Here is a 19875-nt window from a genome sequence, read left to right as displayed (position 1 = left end):
CTATGCCCCCGTCCCCTCCCCCATGCACCCAAATGGTCAGCGCCCAATTTCAAGGCCCTCCTATTTGAACCCATCGGTGTTCTGTTCATTTATGTTTTTCCATTGATTGCCCCACATGACATTGCATCTGTCACCTGGTCTGCCATTCCGCCAACCTGACTATATTTTCCTGAAAGCTTTTACAGTCGTCATGCTATTTGCCAAACTCTTTGCTTGTGTATTGATTGTGCTCCCAATATTATCTATATATAATATATATATATAAAACTAAAGTAAATGAGCACTGGCCCCTGGGACACACGACTTCAACCCTTCTCCAGTCTGAGCAACACTCAGTCACCCTAACCCTTTGTTTCCTGACCATCAACCAATGCTGCTATATTGCTTCTTATGCCTGATTTCTTCGAACAAGCTGTCTGTGGGGCACTGTAAGACAAATCTTCCGAAGATCCACATACATCACGACTGCTGCATTCACTTTATCTTTCCAGTCAGTCACTTTTTCCAAAAAACTCAATTACATTTGTCAGACACAACTTGCCTTTAACAAATCCATGCTGGCTGTCCTTGATTAATCCTTAATCCATGCATTTCTAAATGCTCATTAATTTTAAGGGTTTGTTCAGAACTGACATTAGACTGTTTATAATCTGCGTCACCCGCAGGCATCAACACCACAATGTGCATGGCTAAAGAGGATTAAAAAATTGTAGTTGGAGCCTCTGTCACCTCATTTGTGACTTTTCAACAAGCCCGGGGACGTTACCAAAGCACTTGAATCGGAAGCAGTTCCTTAATATAACCCAAATCCCAAGCAAAGTACTGCGGATGCTGGATATCTGAAATAAAAACAGAAAATCGCTGGAAACACTCAGCAGGTCAGGCAGCATCTGTGGGGAGAGTTAATGACCCCGATATTTATGGGCAGCACGGGGGTGGGGAGTGGTGGGGGGGGGGGGGGCGGGAATGTTCAGCGGTAGGACCTGATTACCATTTTTGGACTCCAGATTGAGAGGCTGGCTGTCGGGCGGGTAAGCCTGTGGCACCAGGCCGCAGCTGGGGAGGGTAGAGGAGGGACAGAGAGAGGGAGAGATCGTGGGGGGGGTGCCCGGACAGATCGTGGGTCGGGTTCGGGCTTGACATTTTTTAACATTTTAACTTGCTACTCAACCCAAACCCACCCGTTTCTGGGGGTTAAAATTACTCCCAGCGTTTCAGGGCGATGACCTTACAATAGAACTTAATATAACCCTGTTCCTTTCCGCCAAATCTGCCGATTATTGCTACAAGGTAGATACAGCATCAACTGCACACGTACACAACTTGTGTAAACCGCACACGTACACAACTTGTGTAAACCGCACACGTACACAACTTGTGTAAACCGCACACGTACACAACTTGTGTAAACTGCACACGTACACAACTTGTGTAAACTGCACACGTACACAACTTGTGTATGCCTAGTTGTTCTCAAATCATCAACATAATTTTGATGTATCTACTTGCGAACAAATCTTGCACATACATGCCACTTAGTAACTTTGGCAATCTTCTCAAATGTCTGAGAACTTTGGAAATCTCCTCTGAAGGAACATTTTGGTGCTTCTGGCTTTAGGTGGTTTACTTTAAAGGGTTGCATATTAGTTGACTGAGGCAGTACTGCCATTGAAATGTAAATGAGGCACCATGCAAGCCTCTAGAGCATTGAGACCCACCATCACAGTTAGGTTTCCGAGGGGATTCTGGAGGCAAAGCATCACTCACGGTACAGGCCAGTAATGTGTTTTTTACGTTATTGGTATGGACAGATCTGACACGTTTGTGCTTCGCCAACAGTTGTCGCAAAAACACCATTGTGACTTTTGAGCAATGCCAGTATGTGATTGGAGCTAGATTTAGGGGTGATATCAGGAAACCTTGTTCACACAAAGGGTAGTGGAAATCTAGAACTCTCCCCCCAAAAAGTGTTGAGTCTGGGGGCCAATTAAAAATGTCAAAACTGAGATTGATAGATTTTTGTTCGGCAAGGGTATGAAGAGATATGGAACCAAGGTGGGTAAATGAAGGATATTGTGTATGTAGGCACTCTGTTAATAACTCCACGAGGCAAGAGTATGGCAATTGAACTATACAGACTATAGTCCTTTATTGCAGCTCCTAGAGTGAGGACACCAAGAGGTGAGCTCCCTTTTATACAGGGTTACCTGCAGTGTACAGGTGACGTTTAGCTCTCCAGCAGCAGCACCCTCTGGTGTACAGGTAAGGTATATACAGGGTGAAGGTACATTCAGTGTTACAGTACATCATAACATTGTTAGCATGCATACATAACAACACTCCCCCCCCCCCCCCCTAAGCATTTTTCAAGTCCTTATTGCCATGACCTGAGGAGGTGATCAGTAGTGGGCTGTGGGAGATTGTGGTGAGGGTTGTGTGATCCCTGTGCTTGAGGCTGGTCTCATACATTTCCCCCCCTTCACACACAGACCATGTGGGTGTCACTGTTGTAGGATCCCTCAGTGGTGGAGCCAGCGCAGTGGGTAGGATACATACACTGTAGAGTGGATAAGTGGTGGTATGTGGTGGTGAGCAGGGCCACAGGACTGTGTGGGCTCCTTGTCCTCCATTGGTGATGAAAGTCTGGTCATCCCAGGGTCCACCAGGGAAGCTGGAGGGTACTGGCCTTTCACTCCTGGTGTTGGCCCTGGTGGCTAGAGGGTGTAGGGCTGATCTGGGGCAGGTTGCCAGTGGTGGTGGCTGTGTTGCCCATTGACTGCTGTCCCTGTAGTGGGTCTGCTCCCACTGGGTGTGTGTGAGCCCTTCCTGGGGACTCACATTTGTCTCAAAAGTCCAGGCTACATGGTCAGGTAGCCCGCTGGACCTGGGGGTCTCCCACGGGGGGATTCCTCTGACATTTACATTGTACCTGTAGAACCCGGCGTCCTTTAACAGTCTACTTCCTGCATGCATTGCACATTGGCTCCGATCATACATACACTGTTATCTCCCTTTACATTGTTACTTACAGCACTTACATCGCTTTCTTGTATCTCGGTGTCTCCATACATGGTTACATTTGTCATTTTAAAATTTCTATCCTCATCATTTAACAGTACAAATTTGTTCTTAACATTACTTACACAAGCATTCATTACATTTTTCTCATCAGTTACTCCGGCATCACAATTCAACGTTACATTAGCATACCTGCATTCGATAACTGCACTTTTAACTTTAAAGTCCTTGTCATCTTTAGAGTGAAACTGTCCCTTTCATTTCTTTGGGTTACCGGTCTCCTTTAAGAGGGCCTTCCAATCCGGTTCGCCGCTCGGTGCCACGTGTCGCTCCTCCAACGCTGCCCCTCGTGGTCTAGTCACAGCCATTTTGATTTTAGGTTCTTCGCCTCGGGCTGGGCCGCCATCTTCTCACTCTCTTCCAGGTCGGCTGTGGTGATCTTTTCCTTCTCAGGTTCAGCCACAGATGTTGGGAATCCACTTTTTTCACCGATCTTCTTCCCTTGGAATCCTGCCAGGGCCCGGAAGGTGAGGTCTAGATGTTCGTTTTGGGTGATCGCGCCACGGTGTTGTGCAGTCGTCGCCGCGCAGTCGAACTGGACGGTGGGATTTCTAGGTGCAGCGATGGATCCAAGTGCGGGACTGCGTGGGATGTCGATTGCTGGAGCCTGGAGGCCATTGTCACTTCGACCGACTTGGACCTATTTCATCCAACTTCTTCCCAGCAGCGTTGGACCGATCCACAGGGGGGAGCTTGTTCATCACACCGCCCTGGGAGATCTGGGTGTCCACGCTGCCAATGACTGAGATTTTACCTTTGGTGCAGGTGAGCAGCTTCGCCTGGACAGGAGACAGTTTTGGTCGTTCGGCGGGATTGATCCAAAGTTTTTCAACGGTCATCTGGCTCATTAAAGACTGGTTCGCCCCTGTGTCGATCTCCATCGAAACTGGAACTTTGTTGATGTCTACTTCTATCTTCCACGGGGAACTCTCGGTGGAGCAGGTATAAATTCCATACTCTTCTACCAGGGGTTGAGCAGCTTCGTCTTCATCTGTGTCAGAGCCCCGGTGATCAGCCAACTCTTCAGCGACACGGTGAGTAAAGCTTTCTCTGCACATTTTCTGAAGGTGACCTTTCGCGTTGCAGCCTTTGCAAGTATAGTTTTTGTAACGGCACTGGTGGGCTCTGTGCTGTCCTCCACAGCGCCAGCATGGGGCTAGCTGGTTGGCTCCATATGGCGGATTCAGGGTTGCGGGACTCGGGGCAGCATTTCAGCCTTTGAAAGTCACCATTCTGTTCACTGCGCTTGTCAGTTTAGAGTCCTGGGTGTGAGTCTTCATTCGCTTGGAGTCGCCGACCGAAATCATGTTGGCCTGGCTCACTTTAATTGCCTTCTGCAGGGTGACTGTGATGTCCGCAGAGAGCAGTTTGTGGAGGAGGCCCTCATGGCCGATTCTGATAACGAATATGTCCCTTAGTGCTTCGGTGAGGTGGTCGCCAAAATCACACGGTGCAGCCAACCTTCTTAAATCTGCAGCATACTTAGCAATTTCTTGGCCTTCAGGTCGCCAGTGAGTGGAGAACCAGTGTCTGGCTGTGAGGATGCTTTCTTTGGGTTTTAGTTGCTCTTGAATTAAGGTTACAAGTTCCCCATAGCTCTCGGTTATTGTCTTCGCTGGGGCTAGCAAGTCCCTGACGAGGCCATGGACAGTGGGCTCACAACTGCTGAGCAGGATGGCCCTGCGCTTGTTCGCCAGTGTGGCCGGTGAGTCCCCATCCAGGTCGTTGGCAATGAAGAAGTGTTCTAACCTTTCCACGAAGGCATTCCAATCTTCCTCATCAGTGAATTGTTGGAAGTTGCTGAGATTCGACATGTTGTGCGTGTAGTTTGTGACCTCGTCGCCATTTATTGTGTATGTAGGTACTCTGTTAATGACTCGACAAGGCAGAGGTATGGCACTTGAACTGTGAAGATTGTAGTCCTTTATTGCAGCTCCTAGAGTGAGGACACCAAGAGGTGAGCTCCCTTTTATACTGGGTTGCCTGCAGTGTACAGGTGATCCTTAGGTCTCCAGCAGCAGCACCCTCTGGTGTACAGGTAAGCTGTATACAGGGTGAAGGTGCATTCAGTGGGGAAAATGTTGGAATCAATTATTAGGGATGAAATAGCAGCATATTTGGAAAGCAGTGACGGGATCGGACCAAGTCAGCATGGATTTATGAAAGGGAAATTATGCTTGACAAATCTTCTAGAATTTTTTGAGGATGTAACTGGTAGTGGACAAGGGAGAACCAGTGGATGTGGTGTATTTGGACTTTCAAAAGGCTTTTGACAAGGTTCCACAGAAGAGATTGGTGTGCAAAATCAAAGTGCATGGTTTTGGGGGTAATGCACTGACGTGGATAGAGAACTGGTTGGCAGGCAGGAAGCAGAGAGTCAGGATAAACGGGTCCTTTTCAGAATGGCAGGCAGTGACTAGTGGGGTACTGCAGGGCTCAGTGCTGGAACCCCAGCTATTTACAATATCTATTAATGATTTGGATGAGGGAATTGAGTGTAATATCTCCACGTTTGCAGATGACACTAAACTAGGTGGCAGTGTGAGCTGTGAGGAGGATGCTAAGAGGCTGCAGGGTGACTTGGACAGGTAAGGTGAGTGGGCAAACACATGGCAGATGCAGTATAATGTGGATAAATGTGAGGTTATCTACTTTGGAGGCAAAAACACAAAGGCAGAATAGTATCTGAATGGCGGCAGATTAGGAAAAGGGGAGGTGCAACGAGACCTGGGTGTCATGGTACATCAGTCATTGAAAGTTGACATGCAGGTACAGCAGGCGGTGAAGAAGGCAAATGGTATGTTGGCCTTCATAGCTAGGGGATTTGAGTATAGGAGCAGGGAGGTCTTACTGCAGTTGTACAGAGTCTTAATGAAGCCTCACCTGGAATATTGTGTTCAGTTTTGGTCTCCTAATCTGAGGAAGGATGTTCTTGCTATTGAGAGAGTGCAGCGAAGGTTCACCAGACTGATTCTGGGATGGCAGGACTGACATATGAGGAGAGACTGGATCGACTGGGCCTGTATTCACTGGAGTTTAGAAGGATGAGAGGGGATCTCATAGAAACATATAAAATTCCCACGGGATTGGACAGGTTAGATGCAGGAAGAATATTCCCGATGTTGGGAATGTCCAGAACCAGGGGGCATAGTCTAAGGATAAGGGGTAAGCCATTTAGGACTGAGATGAGGAGAAACTCCTTCACTCAGAGAGTTGTTAACCTGTGGAATTCCCTACCGCAGAGAGTTGTTGATGCCAGTTCATTGGATATATTCAAGAGGGAGTTAGATATGGCCCTTATGGCTAAAGGGATCAAGGGGTGTGGAGAGAAAGCAGGAAAGGGGTACTGAGGTGAATGATCAGCCATGATCTTATTGAATGGTGGTGCAGGCTCGAAGGGCCAAATGGCCTACTCCTGCACCTATTTTCTATGTTTCTATGTTTCTATGTTACAGTACATCGTAACATTGTTGGCATGCATACATAACAAAGGAGAGTTACAGATCAGTCCTAATCTAATTGATTGGCAGAACAGGCTCAAGGGGCTGTATGGCCTACTCCTATGTGATCTTACACGTGCGTAGTTTAGTTTAGTCAGTGGAGCTGCTGCAATATATGCTGGTGAACTCAAAACACCAACAGCAGTCTTAACAAATTGTGGAGCTAATTCATAATTATTATGGAATCATTTTTCAGTGGTTTGATGTATATTTAGAGTAGTGCCATAGGCTGACAAGTCATCCAGGTCATACCTGGTATTTAAAAGCTGAATCTGACCCTAAGGTCCATTACAGCTTTATTAACTACTACTGCTGCCTGAATTGTCATCAGACTTGCTATCTGTGAGATATTTTCCTCACTGAAATCTTTTGGATCCACCAGAATATGAAATCAATGTCCAATAAGGAGGTAATAGCAGGAGATCACAGATACATTATAGCCATTAAGTATGGCATTGACAGGAATATATTTCCTGATACATTTTTCAGCTTCCCATTGATTTCTGTTTTATTGCAAATATAAATTGTACCTTGTCTCTCTGTTCAATGGGCATTTGTTAAATCAGATTCCATCTTATATTTTTGCAGCAAAAATAGCAATAATAATTGTTAAGTATGGAAGAACTCTACAAGACTGAGTACTGTGAGCTAAAACTGATGTGACCTTAGTCTCTTTAATAAAACTCCAAAGTGCAGCATGGCAGACAACCTTTTATACTCCCTTACACGAGGTGTGCAGGTGACCCTTGGGCCTCCAACAGTTGCACAGTTGCACCCACTGGTGGCAAGTCTTATACAGTTACAATGTTTACATACATAACATCACTTCCCTCCCCGCCCCCCCCCCCAAAGTTTTTGATACAAATTATTTACAAGTTGAGATGATCCAGGGCCCTACGCTCCCTGGTTGATCGTCTGAGTTCAAACTTTGGCATGGGCGAGTTGTTCGGACCATTGCTGCACTGCGGCATAGATGGTCTGACAGGACTGTTGGGGATGGTGGGTCCATCCTCTTGATTGACAGCGAGGTCGATTGCTGGTTGGGTGCGTGTTGGTGGATCGATGATGGTGATGTCCTCTTCAGGTTGTTCCTGGTTGTCGGTGAACTGCAGTTTGGTCTGATCCAAATGCTTTCTGCACGTTTGTCCATTCAATAGTTTGACTATAAACACTCTATTCCCCTCCTTAGCCAAGACAGTGCCAGCAACCCATTTAGGACCATGACCGTAATTCAGGACAATTCAGGGTCGTTAACATCAATGTCACGCAATACAGCCGCGCGATTATGGTACATGTTTTGCCAGTGACGCCGGGTTTCCACATGATCATTTAGATCGGGGTGGACTAGGGAGAGCCTGGTTATGAGTGCAGGGGGAACCCCAGTGAGCGTCCGGTAGCTGAGCAGAACCCAAGATAAGCGGATCTGCAAGGAGCCTTCCGTCATGTGTTTCAAGCTCTGCTTGATAGTTTGGACTGCCCGTTCCGCTTGACCATTGGATGCAGGCTTAAACGGGGCAGACCTGACATGTTTGATGCCATTGCGGGTCATAAAGTCGTTGAATTCCGAGCTGGTGAAGCACGATCCTTTGTCACTCTCAAGGACGTCGGGCAAGCCATGGGTGGCGAACATAGCCCGGAGGCTTTCAATGGTGGCAGTGGATGTGCTGGGTGACATGATTACGCATTCAATCCATTTAGAGTAAGCGTCCACTACAATTAAAAACATCTTTCCGAGAAGGGGGCCAGCACAATCTACGTGGATCCTGGACCAAGGTTTGGAGGCCATGACCACAGACTCAATGGAGCCTCCCTTGGTGCATTACTCAGTTGTGAGCACGTGTTGCACTGGTGTACGCATGACTCTAAGTCCGAGTCAATGCCAGGCCACCAAACATGCGACCTGGCTATAGCCTTCATCATGACTATGCCTAGGTGCGTATTGTGTAGGTCGTGTATAAACGTTTCCCTGCCTTTTTTTGGCAAAACCACGTGATTACCCCATAAGAGACAATCCGACTGGATGGACATTTCATTTTTGTGTCGATGAAATGGCTTAATTTCATCTTGCATTTCCCCGGGAACGGCCGACCAGCTCCCATTGAGGACGCAACTTTTTACAAGTGATAGCACAGGATCCTGGCTGGTCCAGGTCCTGATCTGGTGAGCAGTGACGGGTGCCCCATCGCTCTCAAAAGCATCCATAAGCAGAAGCAAGTCTGCGGGCTGCGCCATTTCCACCCCGGTAGTGGGCAATGGCAGCCGACTAAGAGCATCAGCTCAGTTCTCTGTGCCTGGTCTGTGGCGGATAACATAGTCATAGGTGGACAATGTTAGAGACCGTCTTTGGATGCGGGATGAAGCATGGGTGTTTATACATTTGCTTTCTGAGAACAGCGAAATGAGCGGTTTGTGGTCAGTTTCAAGCTCAAACCGAAGTCCAAATAGGTATTGGTGCATTTTCATAACCCCATATAAACAGGCTAATGCCTCTTTCTCGAACATACTGTATGCCCTTTCAGCCTTAGACAGACTTCTAGATGCGTATGCAACCGGTTGAAGTTTGCCCGATGCATTGGTTTGCTGTAACACAGAGCCGACCCTGTACAAAGATGCATCACAAGCTAGCACTAATCGTTTACACTGGTCATACAGTACAAGTAATTTATTAGAACAAAGTAGGTTTCTGGCTTTCTCAAAGGCTGTCTCTTGAGATTTGCCCCAAACCCAGTCGTCACCCTTATGTAGCAACATGTGCAATGGTACCAGCAAAGTGCTTAACCCAGGTAGAAAGTTACCAAAATAGTTGAGGAGTCCCAGGAATGAACGCAGCTCCGTCACATTCTGTGGTCTGGGTGCATTCTTGATGGCCTCCGTCTTGGAGTCCGTGGGTCTGATGTCGCCTGCCGCAATCATTCTCCCCAAAATTTCGACCTCTGGTGCCAGGAAAACACACTTGGAGCATTTCAGCCCGAGTCCCACTCTGTCTAGTCGATTTAGAACCTCTTCCAGGTTGTGCAGGTGTTCAGCGGTGTCACGACCAGTGATCAGGATGTCGTCTTGAAACACAATGGTGCGCGGAACCGATTTCAGCAGACTCTCCATGTTCCTCTGGAAGATGGCCACAGCCGAGCGAATCCCAAAGGGGCATCTGTAGCATATAAACAGTCCTTTGTGCTTGCTGATGCATGTCAATCTGAATCTGAAGATTCAGTCAGCTCCTGTGTCATGTAGACGGAGGTTAGGTCCAACTTGGTGAACGACTTCCCCCCTGCTAACATTGCGAACAGGTCATCTACCTTGGGTAGCGGGTATTGGTCCTGTAACGAAACTCTGTTGATCGTTACCTTGTAGTCTCCGCAGATTCTGATCGTGCCGTCACTTTTCAACACCGGAACAATCGGACTGCCCCATTCGTTGAAATCGACTGCCGATATGTTTCCCTTTCGTTGAAGTCTGTCCAGTTCGATCTCGACTTTCTTGTTTGTTCTGCGTGATCCGGATCGATCATCCTCTGCCGACTCTGCCACGTGGTGAGTCGCAGCACACTTACACATTTGCTGGAGGTGCCCCATTGTTTCGCAGCCTTTGCACACGTAGTGCTTGAATCGACATTGATGGGCTCTCGATGATTACCCCCGCAGCACCAACGTGGTGCTAATGGATTTGCATTCACGCCCAATGGCGGACTGTGAGTCATCCTAGGTCCCACGTGCAGACCTTGCCATATGCAGTTCTGCCTACTAGCGACGTTATTTTATGCACACTACTTGCCAGTGAGCTTCGATGCTGGGAAGATATCTGTCTGGGATTATCGCTCGTGGATATGAATGCCTGGGCTATTGTGATGGCCTTGCTCAGGTCTAGGGATTCGGCGGACAGCAGCATGGCCGATGCTAAGCACAAAAAAGTCCCGCAACATTTCCCCCAAAAATCCAGCAAATTCTCACGTTCCTGCAAGGTGTCTCAGGTCAACGACATAACTCGCCACGTCCTGGCCCACGGAGCGGTGATGCATGTAGAAGCGATACCTGGCCATTAAGATGCTCTGCTTCAGCTTGCGGTGTTCCCGAACCAGCGTACACAACTCTGTATCTGTCTTCTCTATTGGTTTCTCCGGTGCTAGCAGATTCTTGATCAGGCCGTATATTGTGGACCCACACATGAGGAGAATCGCCCTGCGCTTGATCGCTTTATCATCCCCAACCAGCTCGTTGGCCACGAAGTACTGGTCGAGACGCTCAATGAAGGCTTCCCAATCATCACCCTCTACAAATCTCTCTAAAATACCAACGGCACCGTGACCACGTGAAAGTTCGTAATCTGTTACTCGTCGCCAATTGTTAGGTATGGAAGAACTCCACAAGACTGAGTACTGTGAGCTAAAACTGGTGTGACCTTCGTCTCTTTAATACAACTCCAGAGTGCCTAAACAGCATGGCAGACAACCTTTTATACTCCCTTGCACGAATTGTACAGGTGACCCTTGGGTCTCCAACAGTTGTGCCCTCTGGTGGCAAGTCTTACATAGTTACAATGTTTGCATACATAACAATAATAAGGTGACCAAAGGCACCACAAACATCATCTCATTGTCCACAATCCAGCTTGGCACAGGACAGATGTGGCTAACAGGCATTTACCCAATACAATTTCAAATACTATTGAATATTCATTAAGTTCTATAATTGGAGTTAAATGATGGTAGATGAATTCTTAGTATAATTAACCAAATTGATGCAGAGTGCAGAGAGAACTGAAATATTAATTTTATAGTCGAATCGTTTGGTTTTATTTTACCATCCAGACTGTATTGATTAGTGAATGGTATCTTGTCTCTTTAATGTGACCTGCTTCTCGGGTACTTTATTTCTACTGCAAAGTCTTTAGTCGAAGCTGACAGATATTGCTGAGACTTGTGTGTGTGTTTTCTTCAGTTGGGAAAGGGAGAAAGCCAAACGTGCTCGGAAATGGTGGGAAGAGAAATGGAGCGAGAAAGCTGATAGAGAGCGAGAGGACGACGAGAGGGAGGTTGGAATGGCGGATGAGTTGGATACGAGGGAACCACTGGAGGTTGCTGTGGCACGGGAGGAAATCGGCATGCTCCTAACTGAGCAAAGAAAAACTGCGGCCCTCAAGGTAATGGGGGAAAAGTACTGAGAATCCTCATGTAATAGTAGCTAAGTTGTGGTAATGGGAAAAGTGACCTTTAACCTTATGAGTGTTCAAAGATATTGTGTGTTTTTTTTCCTCCTGTATTTATATCTTTAAAAAAGGAGGAATATGAATTATTTCCAGTCGTGAACGAAGTGACTATTTGTACTGTGGAGGAGCTGTGGAGACCCCGCCCTCGATCCTCCCGCCCCCGATCCTCCCGCCCGGACAGGAAGTGTCATTCCGACCATGTTGCTCGATCCAAACGGCCCCTGTGAAATTTCAAATCCTGTTCTGTTTCATCATGTTTTACAGATATAATGACCACAACAAAGGATTGGGACTCAGCTGATTGCGAAGTGATGCTGCAGGTAGTAGCCTCACAATACATTTAGCAGAGATATTAATCTGTCTCTATAGTCGCACACCTGTAGCATCGGCTAAAGCTGCCCCAACCCGGCGGGCAGCCGAGAGGGAGGTGTGTAGAGGGAGAGAGACGGGGGGGGGAGGGCGTGGGGCCGGGGGGCGGGGGTGAGAGAGACTGGGGGGGGGAGCTGAAGGGGGGAGAGAGAGATTGGGGGGGGGAGAGAGAGAGAGAGACTGGGGGGAGAGAGAGAAAGAGAGAGACTGGGTGCGGGGGGGAGAGAGAGAGAGAGAGACTGGGGTTCAGAGAGAGAGAGAGACTGGGGGGGGGAGAGAGAGACTGGGGGGAGAGAGAGCGACTGAGGGGGTGGGGGCAGAGAGAGAGAGAGATTGGGGGGGGAGAGAGAGAGAGAGAGAGACTCGGGTGGGGGTGGGAGAAAGAGAGAGACTGGGGTGGGGGGGGAGAGAGAGAGAGACTGCGGGGGAGAGAGAGAGAGAGACTGGGAGAGGAGAGAGAGAGATGGGGGGAGAGGGAGAGAGAGAGAGAGAGACTGGTTGGGGGGGGAGAGAGAGAGACTTGGTGGGAGTGAGAGAGAAGAGAGACGGGGGAAGAGAGAGAGAGACGGGAGGGCGAGAGAGAGATATGGCGGGGGGAGAGAGAGACGGGGGGGTGGGGGAGAGAGAGAGAGAGAGAGACGGGGGAGGGGAGAGAGTGCCTTGGGGGGGGGAGAGAGAGAGAGAGATTTGGGGGGGTGGGGGAGAGAGAGGGAGACTGGGGAGGCGGGTGGGGGAGAGAGAGAGAGACTTGGGGGGAGGTGGGGAGAGAGAGAGACTTGGGGGGGGGAGAGAGAGAGACTTGGGGGGGAGTGAAAGAGACTTGTGGGGGGGCGGAGACGGGGGGGGAGAGAGCGAGAGAGACGGGGGGTGAGAGAGAGTGAGAGAGAGATGGGGGGGAGAGAGAGAATCTGGAGGGGAGAGAGAGAATCTGGAGGGGAGGGGTGAGAACCTGGGGTGTGAGGGAGGGAGGGGAGAGAGTCTGGGGGGGAAGGGAGCGACACAGGTGGGGCGGGGGGGAATCGGAGGGGAGAGAAGGAATTCTGGGAAGACGGATCACTTTCTTCCAACCCCCTACAAGGGACATAGTTGGAGTGGATGAAATCCAGAAGTCACAACACTGTCACTATTCACTTCATATTCAATAAACCTGTTTACAATCCGTACACAATGCCCCACCTATGGTAGGGTGCGGGGAACCGGGGGAGTGGGGGTGCGGCTGGGTAAGGTTATGCACTTGCGCTGTGAGGCAAGGGACTTTGGCTGGGGGATGCAGCACTTATGCTGGGGTATGGAACTTTGGCTGGCACTTGGTGGCTTCTGGGGAGATCTATCCTCTGTGGCTTCTGGAAGTCAAGTGCGAGCAGCAGGGAGTCCGGGGACGTCGGAGGCCTACAAAAGGCCCAACACGTCGGAGAGGCGGGAGTGCAAGCAGCAGGGAGATGAGAAGAAACTTCTTCACTGAGAGTTGTTAACCTGTGGAATTCCCTACCGCAGAGAGTTGTTGATGCAAGTTCATTGGATATATTCAAGAGGGAATTAGATATGGCCCTTACGGCTAAGGGGATCAAGGGGTATGGAGAGAAAGCAGGAAAGGGGTACTGAGGGAATCATCAGCCATGATCTTATCGAATGGTGGTGCAGGCTCGAAGGGCCGAATGGCCTACTCCTGCACCTATTTTCTATGTTTCTATGGATCGAGTTACAATTTGCGAAATCAGTGAGAACTTGGCTGGGCGGTTCCAGTTACACATTCTAGAGAAACTTCAGGGTGTGACATCCTCCAAGGGGACCAATCAGAGACAAGGAGCAGCCATTTTTACAGTACAAATAAACACGTCCTACAGCAAATGGCTCAGTTTATTTCAAAGTTAAGACAACAAATTGAACGTTGAATGATTTTGGGGGTTCGGGTTTGAAACACACCTGCAGTCTGTAAGCTGATAGAACTGTGGTTAGCTTGAAAAACCACTCACCATTATAGCAAAGTATTCATTTAGTTTAGGTCTTAAATGGATGCTGGCATTGCAGAATGATTGGAAACTGGTTTGATCCTGACACCGTGGGAAAGCCCTTGTGTATTTTTTTCCCTTATGTGCAACATTTGTCTGCATTCACTTTCACCTGCCGTTTATCTGCTCATACACCTATTTTGTTCAATTAATTCTGTCACTTCTGAGCTGCCTCCTACAATTCCACTGCCCCTCCTGGTTTGGTATCACCTCAAAATTTGACCAATTTGCATTGAAAAGAAAGGCTTGCATTTATATCGCGCCTTTCACAACCTCAGTCCTCCTCCTGGCCCAACATGACTCCTGTAATAAGCATCCGTTGTTTTCTACTCCTCGGTTAATTTCTGATCCATTCCCAGGTTTTACCCGGAACTCCCCCAGAGCTTTAGGAACATGGGAATAGGAGAAGGAGTAGGCCATTCAGCCCCTCGAGCCGGCTCCGCCACTCTATAAGATCGTGGCTGATCTGATCTTGGGCTCAGCTTCACTTCCCTGTCCGCTCCCCATAACCCTTCACTATCGTTCAAAAATCTGTCCATCTCCACCTTAAATATATTCAATGACCCAGCCTCCACAGCTCTGGGGCAGAGAACTCCACAGATTTACGACCCTTTGAGAGAAGAAATTCCTCCTCAACTCAGTTCTAAATGGGTGGTCCCGCCATTAACGCCTCTTCGAAAGACGGAATCTCCGACAGTGCAGCACAGAAGGGCCAGCCGAGATGATGTGCTCTAGTCTCAGAAGTGGGGCTTGAACCCATAACCTTCTGGCACTTTGGCTCAATGGTGTAATGTATTTACTTCATGGGTTCTTTGCTTAAGAATTCATAGAAACTCATTGCTATGAAGAACTAGTTGATTTATTAACAAAGGTTTAACAATCACACCACACATTACCAGTACTGGGTGGCAGTGTGAGCTGTGAGGAGGACGCTAAGAGGCTGCAGGGTGACTTGGACAGGTTAGGTGAGTGGGCAAATGCATGGCAAATGCAGTATAATGTGGAAAAATGTGAGGTTATCCACTTTGGGGGGCAAAAACGCGAAGACAGAATATTATCTGAATGGCGGCAGATTAGGAAAAGGGGAGGTGCAACGAGACCTGGTTGTCATGGTTCATCAGTCATTGAAAGCTGGCACGCAACTACAGCAGGCGGTGAAGAAGGCAAATGGTATGTTGGCCTTCATAGCTAGGGGTTTTGAGTATAGGAGCAGAGAGGTCTTACTGCAGTTGTACAAGGCTTTGGTGAGGCCTCACCTGGAATATTGTGTTCAGTTTTGGTCTCCTAATCTGAGGAAGGACGTTCTTGCTATTGAGAGAGTGCAGCGAAGGTTCACCAGACTGATTCCTGGGATGGCGGGACTGACATATGAGGAGAGACTGGATCAACTAGGCCTTTATACATTGGAGTTTAGAAGGATGAGAGGAGATCTCATAGAAACATATAAGATTCTGACGGGACGGGACAGGTTAGATGCAGGAAGAATGTTCCGATGTTGGGGAAGTCCAGAACCAGGGGACACAGTCTTAGGATAAGGGGTAGGCTATTTAGGACTGAGATGAGGAGAAACTTCTTCACTCAGAGAGTTGTTAACCTGTGGAATTCCCTGCCGCAGAGAGTTGTTGATGCCAGTTCATTGGATATATCCAAGAGGGAGTTAGATATGGCACTTACGGCTAAGGGGATCAAGGGGTATGGAGAGAAAGCAGGAAAGGGGTACTGAGGGAATGATCAGCCATGATCTTATTGAATGGTGGTGCAGGCTCAAAGTGCCGAATGGCCTACTGCACCTTTTTTCTCTGTTTCTATGTTTCATCCACCAGGCTCACGACTGCATACCTGATCATGGATCCCTTGAACCCAACTGGGGGTTTTATTGAGCCTTGTGAACATCACGTGACTAGCTGAGCCACTCACAACTCAACAGCTTTACAATTATTTTTAATATAACTTTAAATCAAGTGCCCCCTTTTGGTAAGGGCACTAGAACCCACAAATTTACAAATGAACACCTCACGTGACTGGCTAAGCCACTCACAATGCAACAGCTCCACAACTATTTTGGTGTAAAACAATAAATCACGTGCCCCCTTATTTAAAGGGGTGCTAGAACTGACAAATTAACCAATAAAACGTTTTAAACAATAAACAGTCAAATTAAAATTTGGTTACCGGTCGTGATGATGCACTCCAGTCCCTCCGATGCCCACCTCCCACGGAAGGCCGCGAGTGTACCGGTGGACACCTCAACAGCTCGACAACTATTTTGTTGTATCTGTAAAACAAATGTAAATCAAATGCTCCCTTATTAAAGGGAGGGGGCACTAAAACCGACAATTTAAACAAATTAAACTTTAAACCGTCAAATTAAAATTTGGTTGTCGGGGGTGATGATGCACTCCAGTCCCTCTGGTGCCTCAACAGCTCTGCAACTATTTTGTTGCAAAACAAAAACAATTAAATCAAGTGTCCCCTTATTAAATGGGGGGGGGTGAACACTCCAAACAGTTTTCAAATTCCCTTTTTTGTTTTTTTGGGGGGGGTTTTGTGGGTTTTTTTATGGTTTTTTTTGGGGGTTCTAAAACCACAAATTATACAAGTGCCCCCTGGCTAAAAGGGGAAGGGGACACTAAAACATGGCAATAAAACAAATTAAACGTTAAAACATATAAAATCAAATTAAAATTTGGTTGCCGGAGGATGATGATGCATTCCAGTTCCTCCAGCGCCTCAACAGCAGGTGCATACATTACAAGTGGGTTCTACAACGGGTGGTAATCCACTCTGCCAGGTTACCACCCAGGCGGTAAAGGTGATAATTTACCTCCACTGTGTTGTGAGATTTCAGTGCTGAGATGCTGCCCTGCCAAGCTATTCAAAGGACTCCTGTCGAAATATTGGTGCAGCATCCAGAAATGCGCCTGTGGGTTTAATGATCAATTCGTTGGGAGTTTATACATTTCTGCACTTTCTAATTATGTTATTATTGTTTTAGGACGTAAACCACATTTCAGAACGTAATACTGACCCAATAAAAGCTTTTGTTTTCCTTCTTGTTTCTTAGTGCGAGCTGGAGCAGAAGTTGAGGGACACCAAGGCCAAAGTCTCCAAGATGGAGGACTTGTTGCCAAAGTGGATCAGCAACAAGGATCAGCAGGAGGTCATGAGTTTGCTCTGTAAGGTCCACGAGCTGGAGGTGGAGAATGCAGAGATCCAGTCCGCTCTGCTGCGGAAGGAGAACGTTCTGCAGCAGAAATACTTTGTCATCCAGCGTTATGAGCAACACCGAGCACTCTGCGATGAGATCATTCAGCAGCAGCGGCAGCTGATCGAGGGTACAGTAAATGCAACTGATCAGACAGTTAGAATGTTCTAGAAAAAAAGACTTGCATTTATATAGTGCCTTTCACGACCACCAGACGTCTCAAATTGCTTTACAGCCAATGGAGTACTTTTGGAGTGTAGTCCCTGTTGTAATGTAGGAAACACAGCAGAAAATTTGCACACAGCAAGCTCCCACAAACAGCAATGTGATGATGTCCAGATAATCTGTTTTTTTACTTATGTCGATTGAGGGATAAATATTGGTCCCAAGACACCGGCGATAACTCCATTGCTCTTCTTCAAAATAGTGCCATGGGATCTTTTACGTCCACTTGAGAGGGCAAACGGGGCCTCAGTTTAACATCTCATACAAAAGATGGCACCTCCGACAGTGCAGTGCTCCCTCACCACTGCACTGGAGTACCAACACAGATTTTATGTGCTCAAGTCCCTGGAGTGGCTCTTGAACCCACAACCTTCTGACTCAGAGGCGAGAGTGCTACCCACTGAGCCATAGCTGACACATAATGTATATCAATCAATATATCCAGCTCAGTGGAGCTGGGGTGGATGGATGTAGGATATACGACATTGGTGAGGCCACACCTGGAGTACTGCGTACAGTTCTGGTCTCCTTACCTAAGGTTAGACTTTCTTGCCTTAGAGGGAGTGCAACGAATGTTCACTAGACCGGTTTCTGGGATGAGGGGATTGCTCAATGAGGAGAGTTTGAGTAGACTAGGCCTATATTCCCTAGAGTTTAGAAGAATGAGAGGTGATCTAATTGAAACATATAAAATTCTTAAGGGACTTGACAGAGTTAATGCTGAGAAAATGTTTCCCCTGGCTGGGGAGTCTAGAACACTGGGTCACAGTCTCAGACTAAGGGGTCGGCCATTTAGGACCTAGATGAGAAGAAATTTCTTCACTCGAAGGTTGTGAATCTTTGGAAATATCTATCCCAGAGAGCTGTGGCTGCTCAGTCACGGAGTATATTCAAGACAGAGGTTGATAAATATTTGGGAATTAAAGGATATGGGGATAGTGTGGGAAGGTGGAGTTGAGGGAGACGATCAGCCATGATCTTGTTGAATGGTGGAGCAGGCTCGAAGGGCTGAATGGCCTACTCCTGCTCTTCTCCTCCACTTTGAGCAGTCTTGAGCCAGGGATTCCAAGGTGTAGGTGGGGATGTTGCACTTTTTCAAGGAAGCTTTCAGAGGGCCCTTGAAGCGTTTCCTCTGTCCACCTGGGACTCGCTTGCCGTGTCGGAGCTCTGAGTAGAGCGCTTGTTTTGGGAGTCTGGTATCGGGCATGTGGACGATGTGGCCCGCCCAACGGAGCAGTTCAAAACCTGCCATGCTCAATTTCGATTTCTGAGCTACATCGCTCTTGTATCTCCAGTTCGATAAATGCCAATATCACTGTCCTTGCGTGGTGCAACTTGATACCGGGAGCCTGCTGTTCTTCATTGTCTGCCCCGGCACTTCAACCAGCACGGAGATGTGCTCAGTGGGGAAAAAGGAGAACATCTCGTTGGTTCCTGGTACATACAGCGGACATTAGTGGTGACCTGGGAGTGGGCTGGATGCCTCCTACCTTTCTGTCTATAAAATATCAAGCCAGGTGGACAAAGACGTGAATAAAACTATTGGGGGGAAAAAAATTATTTTTTTACTCAAATACCTGGTTAAAAAGTAAATATTAAAACAACTGCGATATTCCCCTGTATTATCCAGTGAGATAAACTCAACTGGAGGGTCTCTGATGCCGGCCATGACACCCCTGCCATGCAATCTGAAAACAAAAAGCAGAAAAATCTTACAATATCCTTGAGTTTAGAAAGAATATAAAGAGTAACAAATTATGGAATGTGTTCCAGGGCAGTATCTTATCACAGGGTTGAGGTGACATTGATCATTCAGAAAGCAAAGCCAGAAAGTGGGACAATGTTTCACTAAGCAGCACTCCCACACCATGCACTCAGCACTAGATGACCCATTCAGCGGGATTACTCTCGAGGTGGGCTTGTGCTGCCCTTGAGCTGGCCACAAGGAGATAAGTGGAGTAGGCTGAGTGACCTACCCTATAATTGTAAGTGTAAACCACAAGGTGATAGGAAGGGACAATATGTATGAATATAAAGGGGCTGCAGGAGGGGTCAAAACTAAAAATCATGGTTTAAAAACTAGTATTAAAACACTCTACCTAAACGCACGCAGCATTCGAAATAAAGTAAAAGAGTTGACGGCACAAATCATTACAAATGGGTATGATTTAGTGGTCATTACAGAAACGTGGTTGCAGGGTGGCCAAGACTGGGAATTAAACATACAGGGTTATCTGACAATTCGGAAAGATAGACAAGAAGGGAAAGGAGGTGGGATAGCTCTGTT

The 19875-nt window shown here is 47.6% G+C and overlaps 1 protein-coding gene across 1 annotated transcript in view; it reads left to right on the top strand.

The window, feature by feature from the left end:
• The window catches only part of LOC139281626 (kinesin-like protein KIF19), a 198148-nt gene that overhangs the window by 108501 nt on the left and 69772 nt on the right, over positions 1–19875 (top strand). Inside the window, exons 13-14 of the mRNA XM_070901771.1 lie at positions 11513–11714; positions 17223–17493. Coding sequence (XP_070757872.1) covers positions 11513–11714; positions 17223–17493 — 473 coding nt within the window. The remainder of the gene's footprint in view (positions 1–11512; positions 11715–17222; positions 17494–19875) is intronic.

This window comes from Pristiophorus japonicus, chromosome 15, assembly GCF_044704955.1.
Source record: "Pristiophorus japonicus isolate sPriJap1 chromosome 15, sPriJap1.hap1, whole genome shotgun sequence".
NCBI lineage: Eukaryota > Metazoa > Chordata > Chondrichthyes > Pristiophoridae > Pristiophorus > Pristiophorus japonicus.
The sequence above is the reverse complement of the archived record's forward strand: the minus strand, read 5'-3'. Positions and strand labels throughout refer to the sequence as shown.